Source organism: Oryx dammah, unplaced genomic scaffold, assembly GCF_014754425.2.
Source record: "Oryx dammah isolate SB20612 unplaced genomic scaffold, SCBI_Odam_1.1 HiC_scaffold_28, whole genome shotgun sequence".
Taxonomy (NCBI): Eukaryota; Metazoa; Chordata; class Mammalia; order Artiodactyla; family Bovidae; genus Oryx; species Oryx dammah.
The window spans coordinates 46,860,016-46,884,113 of record NW_024070212.1 but is presented as its reverse complement, the minus strand read 5'-3'; the positions used below and the strand labels follow the sequence as shown (position 1 = coordinate 46,884,113).

At 42.0% G+C, this 24,098-nt stretch overlaps 1 protein-coding gene across 2 annotated transcripts in view; it reads right to left on the bottom strand.

The window, feature by feature from the left end:
* Positions 1–24,098, bottom strand: part of ALG14 (ALG14 UDP-N-acetylglucosaminyltransferase subunit) — a 118,916-nt gene that overhangs the window by 77,624 nt on the left and 17,194 nt on the right. For both annotated transcript variants that reach the window (XM_040232260.1, XM_040232261.1), the window contains exon 3: positions 1,199–1,330. In XM_040232260.1, coding sequence (XP_040088194.1) covers positions 1,199–1,330 — 132 coding nt within the window. The remainder of the gene's footprint in view (positions 1–1,198; positions 1,331–24,098) is intronic.

The following is a 24,098-nucleotide window of genomic DNA, read 5'->3' as shown; positions in this document are numbered from 1 at the left end:
GGGGAGGGGCCTGTGGAGTGCTAGAATATGTTCTATATCTTGATAAGAGATATAGTCAAATTATATACTTGAGATCTGTGCATTTCACTGCTTGTAAATTATAGCTTTTAAAACCAATCTAAATTAGTCATATAGAAAATTCCGGTTTTAAAATTCTAATCTAAAGGAGGCACTTGAATGGCAATTCAGTTGGTGAAAGGTAAAGACCAAGCTGACAGCGGTCTTTCAAAATCACCAGAGCTAAGTGCATTTTTGTCCAACTATTCATGAAAACAATATCCACTGTGCCAGAAATCATGTATAAGGTAAGCTAATCAAGAGTTTCTTTAAGGCTACCAGATTAATGGATTCTGCGTTAAACAGGAATGAGAGTATTATTTAAGAGCTGTCTACACTATTGTGATAACATATCTGCTGATCTGCCTTACACTGAAGTGCATTTAGAATTTAGTAACAGAACTTCATCCACAGAGAATTTAAGACCATTATAGATAAGGAAGGTAAGGTTTAATACAGTGTACTAATTAAGTTTTCACATTTCTATCTTCTGTATTACTTTCCTATAAAAACTTGGGAGTGTATGACATGCTGCCCATGGCATATCATTTCTGGTAACAGAGTTTTATTTGCCTACTAGATTGCTAATTTTTAAAATTTTTACTGGGGTATAACTGATTTACAATGTTGTGTTTGCTACAAGTGTTCAGCAAAATAAATAACATACATATATCCACACTTTTTTAGATTCTTTTCTAAATAGGCTATTACAGAGTATCGGTAACAGAGTTTTGACAAAACAAGAAGAGTATTGAAAAGGAACAGAAAACTGGCTCTTTTCCAGCTGACGAGTAAGCACATGATGTTGGCTCAGGAACCACAGGTAGACGGGAGCACAGATGGGTTAAAGATAGTGCTCTGTTAGTTCTTACTGCCATGAGACACAGAGCTGAAGAAGGCAAATTCAGAGTTCAAGTTAGCCAGACAGGGAAGACAAATTCTTTACCTCTTTCAGGAAAGTGCATTGAAATGATAAATTTTAGCGCACGCTAGTAGATAGGCCTGGTACAGTATCTAGCGCAATGATAAATGGTAGCTGTTTAAGAAAACAACTTGTCCTATTACCAACAAAGCATCCACAGGACAGTGACCCTCGCTCCCCTCCAAATACCAAATCTGGTATTTGGTACCAGATACATACCAAATCTGGCTTCACTCGGTAAGTCAGGGGGAAAGAGAGCCACATGGAGTACAAGGTGGTGAGCACTGAAGACAGCCAGGACTGCTGGACCTCCCGGCTTCTGGGAATGCGGTGAACATAGTATTCAGGAAACTGGAAGGAAATAGCGAAAATCCAAATCAACTGGGCCACTGATATGGGAGTTAAACATAGTAACAGTTAACATTTGTACAAACAGGAAATGCTCTCTTGATTACTTTTAACTTTCTTTGGAATTAGATTTAAACTAGGCCTTTTTCCTGCTTTATACAACACACATCATTGGGTTATCACAAAAAGTTCCTAAATATGACAGGCTTGTTAAAGTCAATATTGACAATAACTGTTAGTTGCTAGGTCATGTCCAGCTCTTTGCTACCCCATGGACTGCAGCCTGTCAGGCTCCCCTGTCCATGGAATTCTTCAGGCAAGAATACTGGAGTGGGTAGCCAGTCCCTTCTCCAGGGATCTTTCCAACCCAGGGATCGAACCTGGGTTTCCTGCATTGCAGGTGGATTCTTTATGGTTGAGCCACCAAGGAAGAGTACTGACAATAGTTGAGGGAAATTTTCTATAAAATATGTTTTATGTAAAGACCTTAACATACTGATATGCAGAATCATTACAAATCAATATATAAGAAAAGTAACCTAGTATCAAGATGGGCAAAGAAGATGAACAGATAATTCTAAACAGGAAACAGTCAAACATTTGAAAAGATGGTTAACAATTAAACATAAAAGGAAGCAATGAGTTATTTTTCACCTACCGAGTTGGCAGAGATTGTGGATATTTAATGTTACTGAGGATATAGGGAAACAGATATTTACATTCCCTCGGCACACACATTGATGTAACTTTTGGGGAAGGCCGTTTGGGAATATCTATAAGAATTTTAAGTGTGTCTATTTTTGATCCAGCATTTCTGCTTCTAGAAATACATCCCACAGATTTATCCATATGCCATCCACTTTATCACTGTATTTGTGGAAATTGGAGATGGTCCAAATATCCTCCAATAGGGATAGGAAAAGTCCATGCAATGAAATATATGGAGATACGTGAACAAGTGATATAGATTTATATGAACAGATATGGAAGATGTGCCCAGATAAGTTGTCAAAGTGAATATGCGTGTTGCAGGATAGTATGTTTAATATGATCCAGTATGTATTAACAAATCACACAGCTATGTATGTTGGTATACACACTGGTACACATATTAGTATTTGCATGAAGACATACAAATATTAGTATTTGCATGAAGAAATTGGTCCCTGAGCCACGGACCACCTGGTCTGAGACTCATAAAGCATGAAATCATGTGTGAAGGTTTATGCTATCCTCCAGGAGGGCATCTATGTAGTTCCTAGAATTCAGCATAAAGTGAAAATGGGGGACACATGTGAACACTCTCTTTTACATATGATGATAAAGGATATTCCCTTATTCACTATTATTATTTACTTATTAATTATTTACTATTTCAGTGTGTTTGTTTTCTTCCAAAGGATTAAGGTACTAAATGGTCAATGAGAAAATAATACAAATAGTCCCAAACTACAGACCATACAAGGAGCAGAATCCAAAAGGGGGCAAACTTGTAAGGAATCTTGTTGGAGGTTGTATTTGCCTAATTTGTGGAGATTATTCATTGAAAACATGTAGTGGGTAAAACAGTCCTGTTAGCTGAAACTGAATTCCCCTAAAACGAAGTTCTCTTACTGAGTTTATAACTCATCTCTCTATCCAAATCTTTATTCCCTTTATTGTCCCCTCTGACCTCAATCCTATGCTAACTGAGCACTAATCCTACCAGTGTCCGATGACTAAAATATATATTGCCAACACTCATTGTTAATGTACTAAAATCACTAGTATGTGTTTTCATCATTAACATACAAACCCAGGTTGTTTCTCCAGGACAAGATAAGCTAACAGACCCCCGAGCCATGGACCTCCTGGTCTGAGACTCACAAAACAGAACAAAACTCCCAAAGCTATGATTAAGTAATGTCACAAGGCAATTAATATCAGTCTTTGTTCTTGTCCTTAAAAAAAAAATAAATCCCTAACTTGAAGAAAAAGTGGGAATGGATCTGAGGCTTGTTTCCCACTCCCTTACTTGGTGCCTGGCAGTAAACCCTTACTTTGCTGCAAACTCTGGCTGTCAGAATTTGGCTTTCTGCACTGTGGGCACATGGGGTCTAGATTTCAGCACTACAGAGACAAAATCCCCCATCGGAAACCTTTTGGGTCAGAAGTGTTGTGAACAGGTATTATAGTACATATACCATATATTACACAATACCCACCTTTAAAGTTTGGAGAAGTAACCAAAACTTCTCCAAGCTTCTTCAAATATTAATATTTCTGCAGCAAAATAGGAATATTCACACTAAGTGAGATGAGACAATAAGCTTCATGCCAATTCAACCCAGGTTTTACTATCAGATAAACTTGTGACAAACTTGGAACTTTTTTTCTTCCTTGGTTTTCCAAGCTTTCTAAGATTTCAGAATAGGGACTGTGGACCTGTACTAGACAATACATCTGAACCCAGTAAGATGTCATTATTATTACATCAAAAATATTTTTTTTTGGTGTTACTTCCAAAATTTGAGGCCTGACTTTAATATCTACAATATTTTATTCAAAAAGCATGGGCATTTACTATGCCCCTTGAATCTTTTAAAGCTGTGAACAATATAACTTAAAAAAATTTTTTATTTTATTGAAGTTTAGGTGATTTACAATGTTGTATTAATTTCTGCTGTATAGCAAAGAGACTGCTATACACATATATATATTCTTTTTCATATTCTTTTCCATTATGGTTTATCACAGGATATTGAATGTATAGTTCCCTGTGCTATATAGTAGGATCTTACTATTTATCCATTCTATATGTAACAGTTTGCATTTGCTGGTCCCAAACTCTCACTTCATCCCTCTGCCATCCCCACCGCGGCAGCCACAAGTTTGTTGTCTGTATCTGTGAATGTTTTGTAGATAGGCTCTATTGTGTCATATTTTAGATTCCAAATATGTGACAGTCATGGTATTTGTGTTTCTCTTTCTTACTTCACTTAGTATGACAGTCTCTAGGTCCATCCACGTTGCTGCAAATAGCATTATTTCACTCTATTATTAATATATATAGACACACATGCACACACTGCATCTTCTTTGCTTACAGCTATGTAAAGAAGCAACGAACAATGTTTTTGGGGGTATTTTTAGCGTCCTGAGGGGTTGGAAGGAGATTGGTTTGACTCTGGCTTGAAAGTCCACTCTGACTCCTTCTGAACCCCAGAGAGGCAAAAACACAGGCCTTCTAGGGCCTATGCAAGGGTCTGGGGACAGCTCTCTGAGACCTGGACAAGGGAGAAGAGCCTACATCTCACCCCAGGTGGCGGCCTGAAGAAGCTGAGAAAACAGGTTCTGGGAATCTCCAGTCCATTCCCAGCAGAAGGGAAACTAGTGGAAGCGTGTTCCAGCGCCTCCTTGACGGAAACGAGAAAGACAGGCCTGAGGGCGAAAAAACAAGGTAGTGAGTGAAGGGGGTGGCCTGTATTTGACTTCCGGAGCAGCCATATAAGGAGCCCAACCTCGTTCTTCAGATCAGATGCCAGGCTGGGGAGGGGGGGTCTTGGTTCCACTCCTGAGCTGGAGATAACTGGGCCCATCTCCACTTGCACACAGTGGCCAATCACCCAGTTTGCACAGGATGGTCCCATTTATACCTGTAGTCCCAGCAGAATTACTAATACTACTTCCTTCTGCTCTCATAAGCGTCCCAATGTCAATGATAGAGTATATTGTTACCCACAGGGTGGGGCAATGAGAAGGTAGGTTCATCCTAGAGATAGGAAAGAAAATTTATTCAGAATAGTCCAAGGCAATGTGATGCAAGCATCCACATTACCATCAAGGACGAGAGCTTAAGTGGTAGCTGTGAAGAAAGCCAACCTGGAAGTTCTATCAGTGCGATAAACAGGGCAAGAGAGAGGTGGTGACCAGCGTGGAGAAAGGGGGGTAGTAAGGACTGAGCTAGGCAAGGGGTCAGAACCATGATGGTTACTAGCATGGGATGGAGTCAGGGTGAGTGGTGGTGGTTACATATGGTGCCACTTTCTGGCCTATGGCTTCACACCAGAGAGGCTGGTACCTCCAAATACCATCTAAATTTTCAGGTAACTGGCAATCTTACCAAAATAGAGATTTCTCTCCAAATCCAAGTCTCTTCCCACCCAGCTCCACCAGATCAGGTCTCAGAGGCACCTTTTCCGACTAATCTTTCTACATAACCCTGCTCCTCTTGCTTGTACACACGCTCCTTTCTCCTCCAAGCACCAGGCTTGCCTTTTGTTTTAAAGTTACCCTACTTACTCTCCTGGCATATTATATGTTTCCTCCACATGTCTGTCTGTCCACTAGAATATAATTTACCTGAAGAGGCCAGGAACCTGAATCACTGCAATCTCAGTGCTTATGAGTATTTGAGCAATGCATATTTACTGAATAAATGATTTGTACATTATTGGGTATTAATAAAAAATAATTCAAGCTTCCTGTCACTTAGCTGAGAGGTATTTAGACCAGGAATGAAGAAATGACACCAAGGAGGTAATTTCAGAGTGCTTCCATGGGCCTTATTTGTACAGTCTACTCAATAAATGGGAATTCCTGGGGCTAGAGGGAAAATGCCCAAGCACAGCTCAGGATTGAGAGTTCACAAACAGCCAGAGTCAAGAGGCACGAAACCTTAAGGAAGATGAGAAGGAACCAACGACAAATAAACGAGACCTGGGTACAAAGCCTAGACTTCTCTCTGTGAAACCGACCATTCACAAGGGCCTCAAGGAACTTCTTAGGCCTTGTGGATCCTCTCCCCAGAAAATAGGTCCATGAGAGAGGAGTGATCTGATGCTTGAGGTATGAGCACAAAGGGAGAGGGAGTGAGGTTAAAGGAGAGCCTCCCACTGTGTATCTGAAAGAGTTTGAAGAATTCTATGCCCACTGGGTCTGTATTAACCTATGTGCAGGCATATAGTCAAGTGCATGGAAGCCTGAGGCCATCTTGATATGGACAGGGCCCTCAAGTTACCCATGCCTGATACACAGACATGGTGCTGGGGTGTCTGATGTCCCACGTCACCTAGAAGAAATACTGAGAACCAGGCCAGGACAAAATCTTAAAGAGAGTTTTTATTACTTTATACAGTTTCAGAAGATAATCAAATATATAAAGAAGTGAATGAGGAAAACTGATTGACAGAATGCTTATATTTTGGGCTTCACAAAAGTTCCTTTGAAGACAAAGGAATGGAATAATCTCAGAGAGCTATAACTTAGGCCTGGCTCTGACCAGGCATTCTGAGGAGCTGTGGCATCTGGAGCAATTCACGTGAAGGCATCGTTATAGGCATACCGTTTTCGCTAGTCTGTACCTTTGCCTTGAAGAAACTGTCCCTGGCCCTTTTTTTTATGTCTTATTAATCGGATGCAGGACACAAGGGATGCTTCACCCATCGTTTTACCCATGGAGCCACATCCCCAGACCTAACATTTGATTTGGGAGTGGCACATGACCCAAGCAGTGGCACCCCACTCCAGCACTCTTGCCTGGGAAACCGCATGGACTGAGGAGCCTGGTGGGCTGCAGTCCATGGGGTCGCAGAGTCGGACACGCCTGAGCGACTTGACTTCACTTCACATGACCCAAGCAGAGTCAGCTTCTTCCTGGATTCTTACAGAGACCCAGGGAAAGTTCTTCCTTTGAGAAACGCTGTGGACTGCTAACCTGGCCCTCAATCCATTCTGCTAGGGCAAGGAATATATACTTGCTTTGGTGCTCCTCTGTTTACTAGGCTTTTCTATAACAACTTGAAACTCAACTATTATATTTGCTACCAAAACAGGATACTTACACCTGCACTCCCAAACCAGAAATTGACAAATGAACAGGAGACTATCATTAACAGATTTCCTGAATAGACATGAAGATCTCTGTCGGCACTAGCGGAGACGAGGGCTGGTGGGGGGGACTGTCCCCGTTTCCTTCTTCCCAAACCTCTACACACATTCCTATCTACCCACTTCTTCCCTACATCCTTGCCACTTTCATCCAAGCCATCACCACCTCTCACTATTACAATTCCCTCTTAATTCATCTCTGCTTCTCCTCTTGCTCTCCTTCATTTTGTCCTTCACAGAATCTCCAGAGCGATCTTCTCATAACGTACAGCAGATCTTTCCTTTCGTTCTCCTGCTTAAAACCCTCCAAAGGCTTACCGCTGCCCTTGGGATGAGATCCAACTTTCTTACCACTGCCTCCAAGGTCCCATGTAGTCTGGTGCCGGCCTACCTCCCCAACAGCCCCCTGCTCACCCTAACCGCACTGGTCTCCTTTCTGCTGTTTGAATGTGTCGGACTCGTTCCTTCCTGAGGGCCTTTTCTGCTTCTTCTGAGCGGTCTGCCTTACCCCTGGGACTGTCTCCTAGGAAGCTTCTTCCTGCAAGTCAGGTTTCTCTCGAATGTTCTCTCCTCAGAGAGGATTCAGTTCTCCTCCATCAGCCCCTCCCCGACCACACTGTTTTCCTTTACCATCTTCACAGCAGTTCTTGGTAATGCAAATCGACTTGCTTGTGATGGTTTGCTCCCTGCCTCTTTCTCCAGGGAGGGAGGTCCAAGGAAAGGACAGGGTTCCGTGATGCTGGCACACATCACGGTGCCTCATGAGACACGTGCTCTCCACCGCTGAGGAGATAAAGGAGCGTCACTACCATTTCTGGAAGTCCCAACCTGTGGTCTCTGCTGTGAAGGATAATGGTTCTTTATCTCATAAAGCACCAATTAATCCCACCTCCTCATTTCACAGATGAGGAGTCAACTTTCCCGGGGGACAGAGTCAGCAAGTGGTGAAGCCAGGACTGGAACCCCGGCCCTGAGTCCCTAAGCCTTCCTGCTGAGAAGCCTGACTCCCCAACGCACAGCTAGTTGAATCAGCCTGGGGCTGTGCTTCCCAGCCTCCTGTCGTTTCTGAGACAGCCAGCTACCCATCCTGACCCATTTTCTCTTCTTGCTCTGCGCGGCAACCCGCCTGCCCCGTGCGTCCCGGCCTGCCACCCCGGAGTGTGCTGCAGCTCTCTGGGAACTGCTCTCCTGGCCTCCTCTCTCCTCTCTGCGCTTCGTGCTCTGCTCTGCACTGTCGGTTTGGCACCCCTCCCCTACCTACCACTGTTACCAGTGACTGCCTCCTCTGCCCCCAAGCCTTTCTGGGGAAAATTCAGAACAAAAACGCAGGGCCTTAGAAATCTTCAGACTTTTCTGTTGAATATTAGACCCCGAGTCCCTGTTGGCAGTTTCTGCCGTTTTGCTGTTGTTCCTACCTGGCAGCCAAACTAGGTCACACACTCCTAGAAAGTATGTTGTAGTGAAGTCCTTTCTCTCTGTGCAGGTCAACATGGCCACCCTGCAGTATGTGTCTCTCTTGCAACATGATCCAGTTTCTTTCACACAATGGGCAGTGATATCAAAGACAAAGAGAGACTCTCTCTTATTCTCTCTTCACCATAAAGTTAGAGGCATCCTTTCCATCTATCTATATAAGCTTTCTCATTAAGAAGTGGCAGGGGCCAGGCTTACGTGACTGTGTAGCCCACAGAGCCTCCCAGTGTTCCCCACACATACCTGATTGATGTCTAACCAAATCCACAGCAAAGGCAGAATGTTTAAGAGTTAAAAAAAAAAAAAAAAGAGTAATAGATTTTTTTTTTTCAAGCTTCTAGTTTGTCTGGAATTATATGGAACACTAAGTGAAACGCTAACGGTATATGACAACTTGTAACTTTCAAAGTGTCTTTCAGAATTACATCACTACTAAAAACCACAAACATATCTGGCTTTAGATTTGTGACAAGCTAAATAGGAGTTTATAGTGATTTAGATGGAAATAATTCCACCAAGGAATCCAGATGGCATCATAAACCACAACAGAGCAGGTCAAGCGGTCTATGAAGTCATTCTTTGCTGCTACCACACACTGAAATGTACAATACATTTATTATTTAGTGAATGCCACGCTAGTGCAGAATCTTGGAAACAAGACAAAATGAAACTGGTAAAATTCTATTCAACCAAAAATGGTTTCAGCTTTCTTTCATAACTGCTCTTTTTAATAATGAAAAGTATAATATATAGTAAAAGTATGTTGGATGATTCACCCAACTATTCTGAAATCAAGACGACCATAATTTACCAAAAAAAAAAAAAAAGGTTTTATATGCATGTCCTTCCAGAACTTGGTAGCTGCTCACTTCACGGCAGACGATGCCGATGCACCGTGAAGGGACTTAGGATGAATGAGCTGTGGGTTCCAAGTCGGGTTCCGCTCAGATAATCAGCTCTGAAACCCGGGTGACTTAGCCTCTCTGGACCTCAGGTTTCTCACTGGAAAGCAAGGAGGCCTGGCTGAGATCAGGGATCCTTAACCCATCATGATCCCACAACTGGTTCTCAAGCTTGACTCGTCAAAGAAGACACGGCTGCTGCTCTAGCCCTGCCTCACGACTTGCAGTCACTCCTCACTTGACCTTGAGAAGCTCTTTTCTTATATGGAGGTCTCAGGCTCCAGGGAAATAAAAAAGAAGTTTGTTCTTGAAACAATTATGGGAGTCTGGCCCGAAAGATTTCTAAAGTCCTTCATAATGAACATCAGTTGTCCTTTTCCAGCCTTTTATTAACTCTTTCTTTTCCCAGCAATAATCCGATTTTTCCTCTGGGTAACGCACTCTTGCTCACATTCGTAGTCAGATGCTTTTGGTGGGATTTTAGCCCGTCTCCTCAACCCCCAACCTGTAGCTCCAAAAGTAGACCTGGAATAGCTTCAGCACCAGGGAACAACGCTCACCTCTGGCTGTGATGATGAGCTGCAAGATGGGAACATGACCCAGTTGGAAATCATTAGGCAGCAGATATTAGCTTGGATTTTTGGGAAAAGATGCTTTATCTCTCCCTCTCCTACATCCTATAAGAGACCTTCTTCTTCCTTAGACAGTTAGGGCAAAGACATGAAGCCGGGAGGTGCTAATGCTCTTTGCTCCCCTGGAGGGACAGTCAGGGGCTGCTGGAGGCAGCACTGGGGGGCCCCATGGCGGCGATGACTCTGCGGAGGATGGGGCAGAGACACGCCGCTATCCTTGGTGACCTCCCTGGGCAGCTGGACCAAGTCTCGCCAGAAACAAGACTGAATTTTTCCCATGTCGTAAGTCAACACATTCTCTTTATTGTTCAAGCCAGTTTTGAGTTTGGTTTTAGGGCACTTGCAGTTGAAACACCCATCCTTTTAGCTTTAAAATGGTATGAATTTAAAGACTGTTTTCCTCTGCTTAAAAAGGAAAATATATTCAAATCATAGACGAAGCAGTCATTTACAACACTGGCTATCAGAGCTGGACTCTTCATTGTAAGCTCAGATAAACTCCCAAAGAGCACCTACTAGGTGACAGAACTGGGCTGGGAGCACAGGGGTAAGTAAAATATTTATAAGGAACTCTCTGCCAACTGGGAGAGTGACACAGGACAACTAATAATTGCCATCAGAGAGACTGATACAATAAGAGACATAATTAATAAAAATAATGTTAGCACCAAGTAAGAAACGATGAATTAATACTTTGATAAACTAAGTCAAGCTTTAAGGAAGAGCTGTTTTATCTAACTTGGAAGAATATGAGATTTACCAGGTCTAGCAGAGGGGGAAAGAGGTTCTTCTGGCATGTTCACAGCAGGGAGGCATGGAGTGGCATGGAATACCTGGGGAACTAGATTTTGGCCTGTAAAGAGCAGACAGCAGCAGCAAATGGAGCTTGAGAAGTAGGCCCCCAAAGCCATGCTAAAGAGTGTGTGCTCAAATCTAAAGGCAAAGAGGAGATACTGAAGATGCTAAAAAGGAGAGTATGAAGAGAGTGGACCTGCTGAGGGGCCTCAACCAGACAAGGGAAAGCATTTGGGAGAAACTGAAATATACCAGGAGAATGATGCTGAAGGCCTAATGGATACTCATAACACTAAGGTGAAGGACTAGAGAGGCAAGAGGCAGGGATCGGGGATTTAAGGAGGATGGGGAGCTTGGGGTGACTCTCAGGTTTCTAGGGGAGTGATGGTAAAAGGGGAAACAGACTGAGAGCGTATCATTATGGTTTGGTTTTGAGCATAATTTTGAGTCAGAAAAACACTCTAAGGACAAAATATATCAGTGTTAGAGAATGTGCATGCTAAGACGCTTCAGTTGTGTCCGACTCTTTGCAACCCTACAGACTAGCCCGCCAGGCTTCTCTGTCCATGGGATTCTCCAGGCAAGAATACTGGAGTGGGCAGCCACGGCCCCCTCCAGGCGATCTTCCCAACCCTGGGATCGAACTCACGTCTCTTATGTTTCCTGCATTGGCAGGCGGGTTCTTTACCGCTAGCACCACCTGTTAGAGAATACATACAGGTAACTTTCAGGTTGAAATGGGACAGACAAAGATTTGTACAGGAACATGGCCAATGGACTGACTTGGCAGGGTGGTGGACAGAGCAAGACAACTGGGAACCTAGGAAAAGGCAGGGTTGGGAAATCTAGACTCTAGGCAGGCGCCGACAAGCCTCAGGGTAACCTGGCTTGGAGCAGAGGCCTCATTTGTCTCAGACAAGTCAGACTGGACAGCCAACGGTGGGATCACGGATGCTTGTTGAGGATCCCTGGCCTCAGCCAGGCCTTCTGGCTTCATTCACAGTGAGAGGCTGAGGTCCAGAGAGACTAAGTTGCCCAAGGTGAGAGAGGTGGTTGGTCATCAGCAGGACCCAGCTTGGAACCCAGAGCTCCTTTGTTATAGGTCATCACTTTCTGCCGTGACTCAGGCGCCTCTCACATCCTTGAAGGACAAGTGAACACCGCTGGCACCCCTTCTTCCACTTTCACCTCCTTCTCGTGGTCAGTTGGTGAATGAAACCACCACTGATCAGCCTCACTACTTGCAGGGCTTAGAACTATGTTGTCCCTGGCAGAATTGTGACTACTGGCTCCAGAATTATTTCCTGGAGCTTAAAGGCTAAAAGGGACCAAAGAGCCTCCATTTGTGCAAAAGGAAGGATAAAAGGAAACAGGCCACATCCTGATTTCATGTCAACAACAGCAAAAATTACTGTATACTTGGGCCCATGAATTTGTAAAGCGTGCTATTTATATAAATATTTAAATTCAAACACTGGTTATTATAACGTCTTTAATTTGCTTTAAAATGGAGAAACAACAGCATCATACTGTAAAATGTTACCAGCTCTGCATGTTGTAAGAAGCCCATACAAATTTCATTGGCACAGGGAAGAAGTTAAATTACCTGAAGGCTGAAATAACTGCAATATGCTATTTATAGTTACCTTAATAACACCAATTCAGAATCTGATTCAAAGAAAGTTTAAACTAACTTGCCTTTGTTGTAGAGATGGAGGATGCGACAATTAAGATTTGGGAAGGAGTTTAAGAGATTAAGCTACTTAAATTACTTGAGAACCATATATTATACATCTATCTGATGTACTGTTTTAGAAAGAATCATTTATTCACTGAAAGAGCCACAGCAGGATCTCTAAGTGCAATACATTTTAGATACTTTCTATTTAAGGTATTCAGGCATCTAGAATGATCCTCATCCAAATTAGAGATATTTTTTACCTTCACCTATAATTGAATATAGTTAAGGTCCACTATAAAGAGGAAAAGTGTATACACTGGTCACACTCTAAAAAGGTAAATATGTTAAACCATGAACTGTAACACACAATTCAGAAACTGAAACAAAACCCTATAACTGCTTTTACACAGTTCACAAACTTACTTCCTTTAGGATTGCGGGGTAATTATGTAAGAGAGATACCAAGTGCATTAGCATTAGATTTAGAAGTCTCAGCAGTTAAACACAGCCGCAGCTCACTGTGTGAAGTTAGCACCCCACCTTGTGGAAAATAGCAGGTGTTGTTAAATGGAAGCACGTCATGCTAATTTCAGAAGTACTGGTAGATGAGTCCTGCAATCAGGAAACTGTCACTGAATCATACAGACAGGCTAAAAGATGATAACAAAAGATCCCTATTTATTAAAGTAACAGAAAAAGTAATGTGCTTCCAAAAACTTATACTAGTCCCAAAATATTAGTGCTGATGAAATGTGGGTATTCAGAAAATTACTACTTCCACTGGGGCTTTTCTCTCTTCTCAGCTTTATTTCTTAAAAAACAAACAAACAAACAAAAAACCCCTCCAAAACAGTTTGTTTTCTAATTATAACTTTAGAAAACACAGAAAATGTTCAAACAAAACTGAAAATCAACCATTATTGGCAACGCTAAGATGATTCCTCTACCCACTTTGTACAATCTTAATACCAGCTAACTTAAATCTCTTCTGCAACTGAAAACATTCTAAGACGGTCTTGGGTTTCTAAATCTGAAATAATTTCTTGCCTTGCAAATTTAACCGACTGCTTTGAGCAGCCGTCGTGATTCTTGTCAAACACAGCCTCCATTTGTTTGTGCAAGCGCTGCACTTCCCACCTGCCTTGCTTTTCCCCGGGTTCCTTCCGGAGAAGCCCTTGCCGCCAATACTCTAGCTCTAGAGCTGTCCCTCCTCCACACGCAAATCAGCATGGTCTTTCCTCTCTCTGGGCCTGCTGAACAGAGGCTGTTTTCACAGGGAACTCCTTCCCTGCCATCCTGAAAATTCCGCTTGCTGCTCTCAGCCTCCTGGACTAAAGATTTCCTCTTTCTTGGATTCCCCTTGTTTTGGTGGAGTGCGTCCCCTGTGAAAGGATTTATGGGGAATCAGTTTGAGGACATTTCTCCACTGTCATCCTGAATGCCATTAAAACCCACAACGTGACTCCTTTCCTTTTTCTTTCTGGATGTGTTTTGAATTTTTCTCTTTAACCACAAGTTCTGAAATAGTATGATGATATATCTTGTTGTGACTACAGCTTTAACTGGCTTGGGGGTAGTCCTTTAGTTTGAAGGTCACGTCCTTCAGGTGCTGGGAATTTTTCTTGGCTCTTCACTTAAAAAAAAAAAAAAACAACTTCCCCCATGTCCTTGGTCCTTTTGGATAGTAGACTGCCAACATCTAATTTAAGTATTTAATTTTCTTACCTTTCCTCTACTGTTTTTTATTTTTTGTTCTTATTTACAGAAGAGTTCTTGAATATGATCTTCCAATATTGATTTTTTAATTCCTATAATTAAAATTTTAATAGCCAAAGGTCTTTCTTATTCTATGAGGGCTTTTAAAAAGTAGATCTCATCCTTTTTTTTAAAGATACAATGTCCTTCATTTCTCTAACATTATTGTTTTCCTTCAAAACTCCCTCCTCCGCCCTCCCCATTCCTTTTCTCAAAATCCCTTTCCTGGTTAGTTTTGCCTTCCTTTATGTTAGGGACTTTCTTCCAAGATTTGGTAGTCTGTGGATGCTGGTTCAAAGCAGTAGTTCTCAAGAGAGAGGGGGAGATTTCTCCCTCAGAGACCTTCAGGCGACAAGGATAAGAGACATGTTTGGTCGCCAAGACGGGGTGAGGGGCCGGCCTGGGCGTGAGGGGTGGAGAAGGAATGGGTGCTACTGGCCTCTAGTGGTGAAGGCTGGGGATGCTGCTAAGCATCCCACAGGGAGAAGACAGCCTCCCCATCTAAAATATCAACAGTACCACGGCTGAGAAATCCCAGTTCCTACTGAAGAATGAGGCATTAAAGGAAGACGGAAGCTCTGTGTGCTGGGTGGAACTTGTCACGCAGGGGACAAAAACAGGACTTGACCACTTCACTGGGGGAAAATCCCAAGTGTTGGAATACATAGTTCTATTCTCCAAAGCAAATCAGTGTCTTCAAAGTTAATGTTTAATCTCCGGCCTGAGGGAAACATATGAAGTGATGGCAAAGGAGACCTAAGTGGTATGCATGGTGGGAACAGGGGTATACACATACCTTAAGCTCTCAGTTTTTAGGGCAATGTCTGAACCCATCTGCAATTTGGTTTGTTGTTTCCAAAGCCAAAACTTCTTTACTTAACCTTTCCGGTGGATAAACCTTGGGTTTTCTACCAGGTAAGGGCAGAGAGGCTGGGGGCGTAACTGACAATGCATTAGACAGACTTCAACCAAGGGGCTTCTTTCCCACCCTACCCTGTACTCCATACTCCAGAGGTACCTGCTGCTGTATTATTTTTTAGTCAGTAGCACTGCCCAATAACACTATCATTAGTTCCTAAGGTTTCCAGTATTCATGCTCTGCCGGTCCAACTATACCAAAAAACCCTCAGATTAAGGGTACTTCCTTTCCTTCCTTTAGAAAAACACAGTCCAAATTCTGCATACAGAAACTACTTAATATCCACTTATAATTTTCAAGGATTTTACTTTTGGAAAGGCTTCTAGGGAGCTGTTCTACCTGTCTCAAATAAGCGTATAAAACAAATAAACAGTACTGCAACCTCAAGGAGGTGTTTGGTGAAGAAAGTCTTTAAATTCACACTCTACATGGAAAGATTGCTAGAAAGCCAGTTAGAGCCTTTTCAAACTCAAGAAAGGGTATTATCCCTAGCAAGGCTATATGATGCTACTAAAAAAAGAACTGGGGGCAATCTTTCGTCATCTTCCCCAAGCCAGATTAGTATGCGATATATATTAGAAATCCATTCTCAAGTCCAGCGGTCCCTTGCCCCTACTGGGAAGTCGTGCAGGGCCCAAGAGCATAATGTTCTGCAGTGCGCTGCCACCTGGTGGCAGCATGAGGGAATGACAGCAACATGGGGTCAGGAAGCAGCCGAGGGAGAGTCTTAATATTTTACAAAGTTCTTCAACACCTGGAAGGACTTCGAAGAATCATTTCTGGAGCTTGAAAGGCCTTTTGGGTTGGAAGAGGAGGAGTGAGAGAGGAAGCAGGGGAGGGGAGAGAAAAAAGAGAAAGAGAGGGTGCAAGTGCACAGGACTTAGGAAACAGTTTTAAACCAGTGCTGGGAGGGCCTGGGCAGCCCCTTTGAATCCCAGGTTGCATCCTGGTTCCTCTAGCCAGTGTAGAGGCTGTTGACTCATCTGGGTGGAACAAAATATTATTTATAAAGACACTTGGGAGATGAGGACACTCCATTGATAGACTTCCCAGGGCCACTGACAGCATCTCCAAACTTCTGCTTGATTTCTCTTTTCTTCTCAACTCATATCCAATCTGTCAGGAAATTCTATTACTCTACTTTCAGGAAAAAAAAAAAAAATCCAGATTCTAACCATTTCCCCCTGTTCCTATCCCTAGTAATACAAGCCCCTCTCTTGTTTGGATTGCGTCAACTACCTAACTATCCTCCTTGGTTTCACCCTGTCCCTTACAGTCTATGTGCAACACAGCAACCAGAGTGATTTCTTTAAAATAGCAGTCAGGCCACTTCACTCTCTGGAACAAAACCTTCCAACAGCTCCCTATTTTCCTCAGAGCAAGACAGGAAGTCCTCACACAGGCTTACAAGGCCCCACACCATCTGGCCCCAACCTACCCTTCTGTCTCTTCTCTGGTGTCCCTCCCTCCACTTACTCTGACCCTCACCCATTCCCCCAACATCCATTAGGCAGTTTTTCCAGACCACACCCTCTGCCTGAAATGCCTTCTCCCAGGTGCTCCCATTTTCTGGAAGATCCTGATCAGAATTGCAAATTTTTCCTCCTTGTCAGAATTCTCAATCCCCAACCCCCACCCCCCGGTTCTTGGGCAATGAGCCCCCAGCACTGATTGCCTACTAACAAGCTGTAAGGTTTTCTTATTCACTCTGTCTAGTATTACTGCCTTTCTGATCCAGCTTGAGTAGAGTAAGTTTCATGATTGCAGAATATTTCTGGCCTGTTTTTTCACTGATGTATCCCAACTGCCTATTACAATGCCTGGCAAGTGGAAAACAAATATTTAACATTGAATTTTTTAAAAAGTTAAAAAACTCTAGAATTCTGACTGATACTGCATCATAAATTGGGAAAAGAAATGCTGGGCTGGATGAAGCACAAGCTGGAATCAAGATTGCCAGGAGAAATATCAATAACCTCAGATATGCAGATGACACCACCTTATGGCAGAAAGTGAAGAGGAACTACAGAGCCTCTTGATGAAAGTGAAAGAGGATAGTGAAAAAGTTGGCTTAAAGCTCAACATTCAGAAAACTAAGATCATGGCATCCAGTCCCATCACTTCATGGGGAATGGATGGGGAAACAGTGGAAACAGTGGCTGATTTTATATTTGGGGGCTCCAAACTCACTGCAGATGGTGACTGCAGCCATGAAATTAAAAGATGCTTACTCCCTAGAAGGAAAGTTATGACCAATCTAGACACAATATTAAAAAGCAGAGACATTACTTTGTCAAATGTCCATCTAGTCAAGGCTATGGTTTTTCCAGTAGTCATGTATGGATGTGAGAGTTGGACTATAAAGAAAGCTGAGTGCTGAAAAATTGATGCTTTTGAACTGTGGTGTTGGAGAAGACTCTTGAGAGTCCCTTGGACTGCAAGGAGATCCAACCAGAATCCTAAAGGAAATCAGTCTTGAATATTCATTGGAAGGACTGATGCTGAAGCTGCAACTGCAATACACTGGCCACCTGATGTGAAGAACTGACTCACTGGAAAACACCCTGATGCTGGGAGGGATTGGGGGCAGGAGAAGAAGGGGATGACAGAGGATGAGATGGTTGGATGGCATCACTGACTCGATGGACACGAGTTTGAGCAGGCTCCGGGAGCTGGTGATGGACAGGGAAGCCTGGCGTGCTGCAGACCATGGGGTTACAAAGAGTTGGACATGACTGAGCGACTGAACTGAACTGAACTGAATTGGCAGGTATTCTTGTTTGGGGTCTGATTCTAGGGAGAAGAATGCCTCTTATGGAGATTGGCTTTTGGCTCCAAATATACTTTTTCACATTAAGGAAATCATTAAAAATGTTAGAATAATAGGTTATTTGTTCAATGCATTGTTTAAGGACAATAAATGTAGGCAGCCAAGAATATGAATATGATGCAGACAAGAAGACTAGAATTCAAAGTAACTGCAGTATATGTGGGGTTTGAACATAGCACGCATTCAGTACCACCTGGCCCAGTATATTATTGAAAAATATGAAGAGAGGGCCAGGAGGGTTTTATTTAGTGACCAAAACAGTAAGAGTTTGGGATAGCTATTACACTTATTCACCCCACAGGATACTCTCATATATTTACTGCATTTACTTCAAATCAAGAATTCAATGAATATTCTAGCAGAATGCTACAGTGCCAAAGGGGCCCTACTGTGCCCTTCCATGTCAGCAAGGTACTTAATTTGGGCTTTTTGTTTTTAATTTTTTTCTAATCAAAGTCACACTCACATTTGCAGAAAAATCTAGAAAGTTATAAGAATACTTGCAGACTATATATAACATAAATTCAAAATTGTTTACTGCAGTATTCAATGAAAACCTGAAAACAGCAATAGGAAAAAGGTACAACAATACTACATACTTGGATGCAATCTCAAAAATGACAGAATGATCGCTGTCTGTCTCCAAGGCAAACCATTCAATATCACAGTTATCCAAGTCTATGCCCCAACCAGTAACGCTGAAGAAACTGAAGTTGAACGGTTTTATGAAGACCTACAAGACCTTTTAGAACTAACACCCAAAAAAGATGTCCTTTTCATTAGAGGGGACTGGAATGCAAAAGTAGGAAGTCAAGAAACACCTGGAGTAACAGGCAAATTTGGCCTTGGAATGCAGAATGAAGCAGGGCAAAGACTAATAGAGCTTTGCCAAGAAAATGCACTGGTCATAGCAAACACCCTCTTCCAACAACACAAGAGAAGACTCTACACATGGACATCACCAGATGGTCAACACCGAAATCAGATTGATTATATTCTATGCAGCCAAAGATGGAGAAGCTCTATACAGTCAACAAAAACAAGACCAGGAGCTGACTGTGGCTCAGATCATGAACTCCTTATTACCAAATTCAGACTTAAATTGAAGAAAGTAGGGAAAACTGCTAGACCATTCAGGTATGACCTAAATCAAATCCCTTATGATTATACAGTGGAAGTGAGAAATAGATTTAAGGGCCTAGATCTGATAGATAGAGTGACTGATGAACTACGGAATGAGGTTCATGACATTGTATAGGAGACAGGGATCAAGACCATCCCCATGGAAAAGAAATGCAAAAAAGCAAAATGGCTCTCTGGGGAGGCCTTATAAATAGCTGTGAAAAGAAGAGAGGTGAAAAGCAAGGAGAAAAGGAAAGATATAAGCATCTGAATGCAGAGTTTCAAAGAATAGCAAGAAGAGATAAGAAAGCTTTCTTCAGTGATCAATGCAAAGAAATAGAGGAAAAGAACAGAATGGGAAAGACTAGAGATCTCTTCAAGAAAATTAGAGATACCAAGGGAACATTTCATGCAAAGATGGGCTCGATAAAGGACAGAAATGGTATGGACCTAACAGAAGCAGAAGATATTAAGAAGACGTGGCAAGAATACACAGGAGTACTGTACAAGAAAAGATCTTCACGACCCAGATAATCATGATGATGTGATCACTAATCTAGAGCCAGATATCTTGGAAAGTGAAGTCAAGTGGGCCTTAGAAAGCATCACTACAAACAAAGCTAGTGGAGGTGATAGAATTCCAGTTGAGCTGTTTCAAATCCTGAAAGATGATGCTGTGAAAGTGCTCCACTCAATATGCCAGCAAATTTGGAAAACTCAGCAGTGGCCACAGGACTGGAAAAGGTCAGTTTTCATTCCAATCCCAAAGAAAGGCAATGCCAAAGAATGTTCAAACTACTGCACAATTGCACTCATCTCACACGCTAGTAAAGTAATGCTCAAAATTCTCCAAGCCAGGCTTCAGCAATACGTGAACCGTGAACTTCCTGATGTTCAAGCTGGTTTTAGAAAAGGCAGAGGAACCAGAGATCAAATTGCCAACATCTGCTGGATCATCGAAAAAGCATGCGAATTCCAGAAAAACATCTATTTCTGCTTTATTGACTATGCGAAAGCCTTTGACTGTGTGGATCACAATAAACTGTGGAAAATTCTTCAAGAGATGGGAATACCAGACCACCTGACCTGCCTCTTGAGAAATCTGTATGCAGGTCAGGAAGCAACAGTTAGAACTCCACATGGAACAACAGACTGGTTCCAAATAGGAAAAGGAGTACGTCAAGGCTGTATATTGTCACCCTGCTTATTTAACTTATGTGCAGAGTACATCATGAGAAACGCTGGGCTGGAAGAAGCACAAGCTGGAATCAAGATTGCTGGGAGAAATATCAATAACTTCAGATATGCAGATGACACCACCCTTATGGCAGAAAGTGAAGAGAAGCTAAAAAGCCTCTTGATGAAAGTGAAAGAGGAGAGTGAAAAAGTTGGCTTAAAGCTCAACATTCAGAAAACGAAGATCATGGCATCTGGTCCCATCACTTCATAGGAAATAGATGGGGAAACAATGGAAACAGTGTCAGACTTTATTTTGGGGGGCTCCAAAATCACTGCAGATGGTGACTGCAGCCATGAAATTAAAAGACGCTTACTCCTTGGAAGGAAAGTTATGACCAACCTAGATAGTATATTCAAAAGCAGAGACATTGCTTTGCTGACTAAGGTCCGTCTAGTCAAGGCTGTGGTTTTTCCAGTGGTCACGTATGGATGTGAGAGTTGGACTGTGAAGAAGGCTGAGCGCCGAAGAATTGATGTGTTTGAACTGTGGTGTTGGAGAAGATTCTTGAGAGTCCCTTGGACTGTAAGGAGATCCAACCGGTCCATTCTAAAGGAAATCAACCCTGGGATTTCTTTGGAAGGAATGATGCTAAAGCTGAAACTCCAGTACTTTGGCCACCTCATGCGAAGAGTTGACTCACTGGAAAAGACTCTGATGCTGGGAGGGATTGGGGGCAGGAGGAGAAGGGGACGACAGAGGATGAGATGGCTGGATGGCATCACGGACTCGAAGGACGTGAGTTTGAGTGAACTCCGGGAGATGGTGATGGACAGGGAGGCCTGGCGTGCTGCGATTCATGGGGTCACAAAGAGTCGGACACGACTGAGCAAATGAACTGAACTGAAGCTTTATAAGGTAGACCTACAAGTACCAACATGGAAAACTATCTAGGTACAGAGTTCAAAGAACAGAAAAGCTGAAAGCAATGTACAGGGTGTGATTTACAAACTAGCCATGCTATGCTCTCCCATCCCTGTTTATATAGTTACGTATATACATGTACACATAATTCATAACATTTTCTTATAAGGATATGTATAACAGGAGGAAAAAAAGTAATACCAGCAGGATATGACTCAAGCTGGTGCAGTGTTTCCCTCTAGACAATGAGACTGGAGTGGTTACAGGAAACTCCCATTTTTCACTCCCATACTTCTTTGCTGTCTACAGTTTTTCAAATTAGAAACAAACAAAACTTTTGGAAGAGAAAAGAAACAGAAAAATAACTGTTTATACAGTCCTGCAGCAGGTAATTATGGGGCATACTGATTATAAAGATATGCTGAAATATCCACATAAGCATAACGTCTTGTCCAGAATTGGCACACACTAAATATTCTCCCCCCCTCGCACCAACAAAATAAACAAATAATCTTTCTTGGCAAAACATGTGCTTAACTATAGAGTAGTGAGAAATCTAGTCAGTGACCCAAAAGTAAAGCAGGTTGACCCTAATTTTCAACCCTTCAACTCAGTTTTCAGAAACTTCTATTATTGTTTTACATAAGAAAAAAGCCCACTCTTTTAATTTTTATGTGTATTCAAAAAATGTTTTATTCACGTGTCACTGAACTTCTGTCTTTACTGATACGATCTGAAGGTGCCAACTCAGGCTTAACAGAAGTTAGAAGGAGTAATGGTTGTCAAGCCGGGCGGTTAACAAATAAGGCACAGACTCAGAAGCAAATAAAAAAATGAACCAGAATCTACAGTGCAATGCCCTGACTCTCATTTCCCTCAGTGTCCCAAAGGGGTGGATGTCCCTGCTGAAACACAGGCCAACAAGTGGATGACTGCTTTCCGGGAAGAAGCTCCGCTGTGAGTTTTCACTTATGCTTTATATAATACAGCTCTGGTAATTGGTTTTATTTAGAAAGGTTACCATCCAATTTTTCAAAAAGATATTACTTTAGCCACTCTTTACTTTAGAGATAATCCCAGTGGAAATTACATTTTCTTTAGAATGCTTTTCCAGATTTTTTTCATACAGGTAATTTCACAGCTAAACATGGTTTTGTTTTTTGTTTCGCTCAGCATCCTGCCCCTCACCTTCCTAATCTCAGTTGCTTTATTTGAGTAGCATCGAGATGTTTCTCCCCAGAGAAGCCTGTTTCTCTTCCAAAGCTAGTTAAACTCCTTAAAGAAGCATAGACTGAGAGGAGTTAAAAGTGCACCAGAAATAACTATTTCTCTTCACTCTTGTGTAACTATAAATAAGATAAATTATGTACCTAAAGATGTTAAATACAAGTAAAAATGTACTGAATCAAAGGAATTAGGAGGAATTTGAATGAGGTTTCTGCAACAAAAGTAGGTCATCTCTACCATTCAATAATAAGACTATATTATTAACATAAAATTTATTAATATTTAAATATTTTTCTAAAAACTAACAAAAATATTTAGAAATTCCATATTACTACACTAAGTTATTACCAAACAGTAGAAACTTCCTATGCTACTTGGGCAAAAATATGTGATTAACAATAGGTCATTTGTATCTTCTGGTTTCTGGGGAGGTCTTCTTTATGTTTTTAGAAGAGCAGGCTTGTGTTGAAAATGCATATTTTGGCTTCTCACCAGAACCAAGTGGGACTCAATGCACTTTTATTCCTAAAGTGCTCTGAGTGATATGGATGAGATACCCCTCCCAGGCACAAAGTGCAATTATTGTTAATGCTTTAAAGTGGTACAGAGTTTCTGGTTTACTTAAGAAGTCTGAAAAAATTAAGACTAACAAGAGACAGTCAAGAACTTTAACTGCAGGAGTATTATCAACTGCTAGGAAACTGCAGTTGGTACAATTATACCAGATTTTAAAGAGTGAGGAAAATTGAATAGGTAGGGGGTGCTATTTATTAGGTGTACTAAACACATTAATACAGACAGTGTAGAATAGGCATCTATCCAGAGGATACATTAAAACTCTGACTTAAATGAAGACCCAAACCCTTCTATAAATGGATTAAAATGCTGCAAGATACACAACAAAATATAATTTTATCTAAACTGGAAAGAAGGGAAATCTCTGCTTGCTAGAAACAAGAAGAAAATGAAATGGGAGCAGTCTGTGACCCTGGAGCTTGGGAGGAGGACATAGTGATGCCAGAAACCTAGTGCTGGGTTTTGGGTTGCCCTCCCCAGGTTCCGGAGCAGAGGCCTACTGAGGGACAACAAACTGATGGCTGATCACAACAGTAACAGCCCCCCTATATCTGAAACCTAGAGTGCTCTGGGCTTAGTGCTTAGCCGTCTTCTATTTCCTAACTACATTCAATCCCTGGGTGATATCACAGTTTTTCGTTTTGAGTCAAGTGGGCCTTAGAAAGCATCACTACAAACAAAGCTAGTGGAGGTGATGGAATTCCAGTTGAGCTGTTTCAAATCCTGAAAGATGATGCTGTGAAAGTGCTGCACTCAATATGCCAGCAAGTTTGGAAAACTCAGCAGTGGCCACAGGACTGGAAAAGGTCAGTTTTCATTCCAGTCCCAAAGAAAGGCAATGTCAAAGAATGTTCAAACTACTGCACAATTGCACTCATCTCACACGCTAG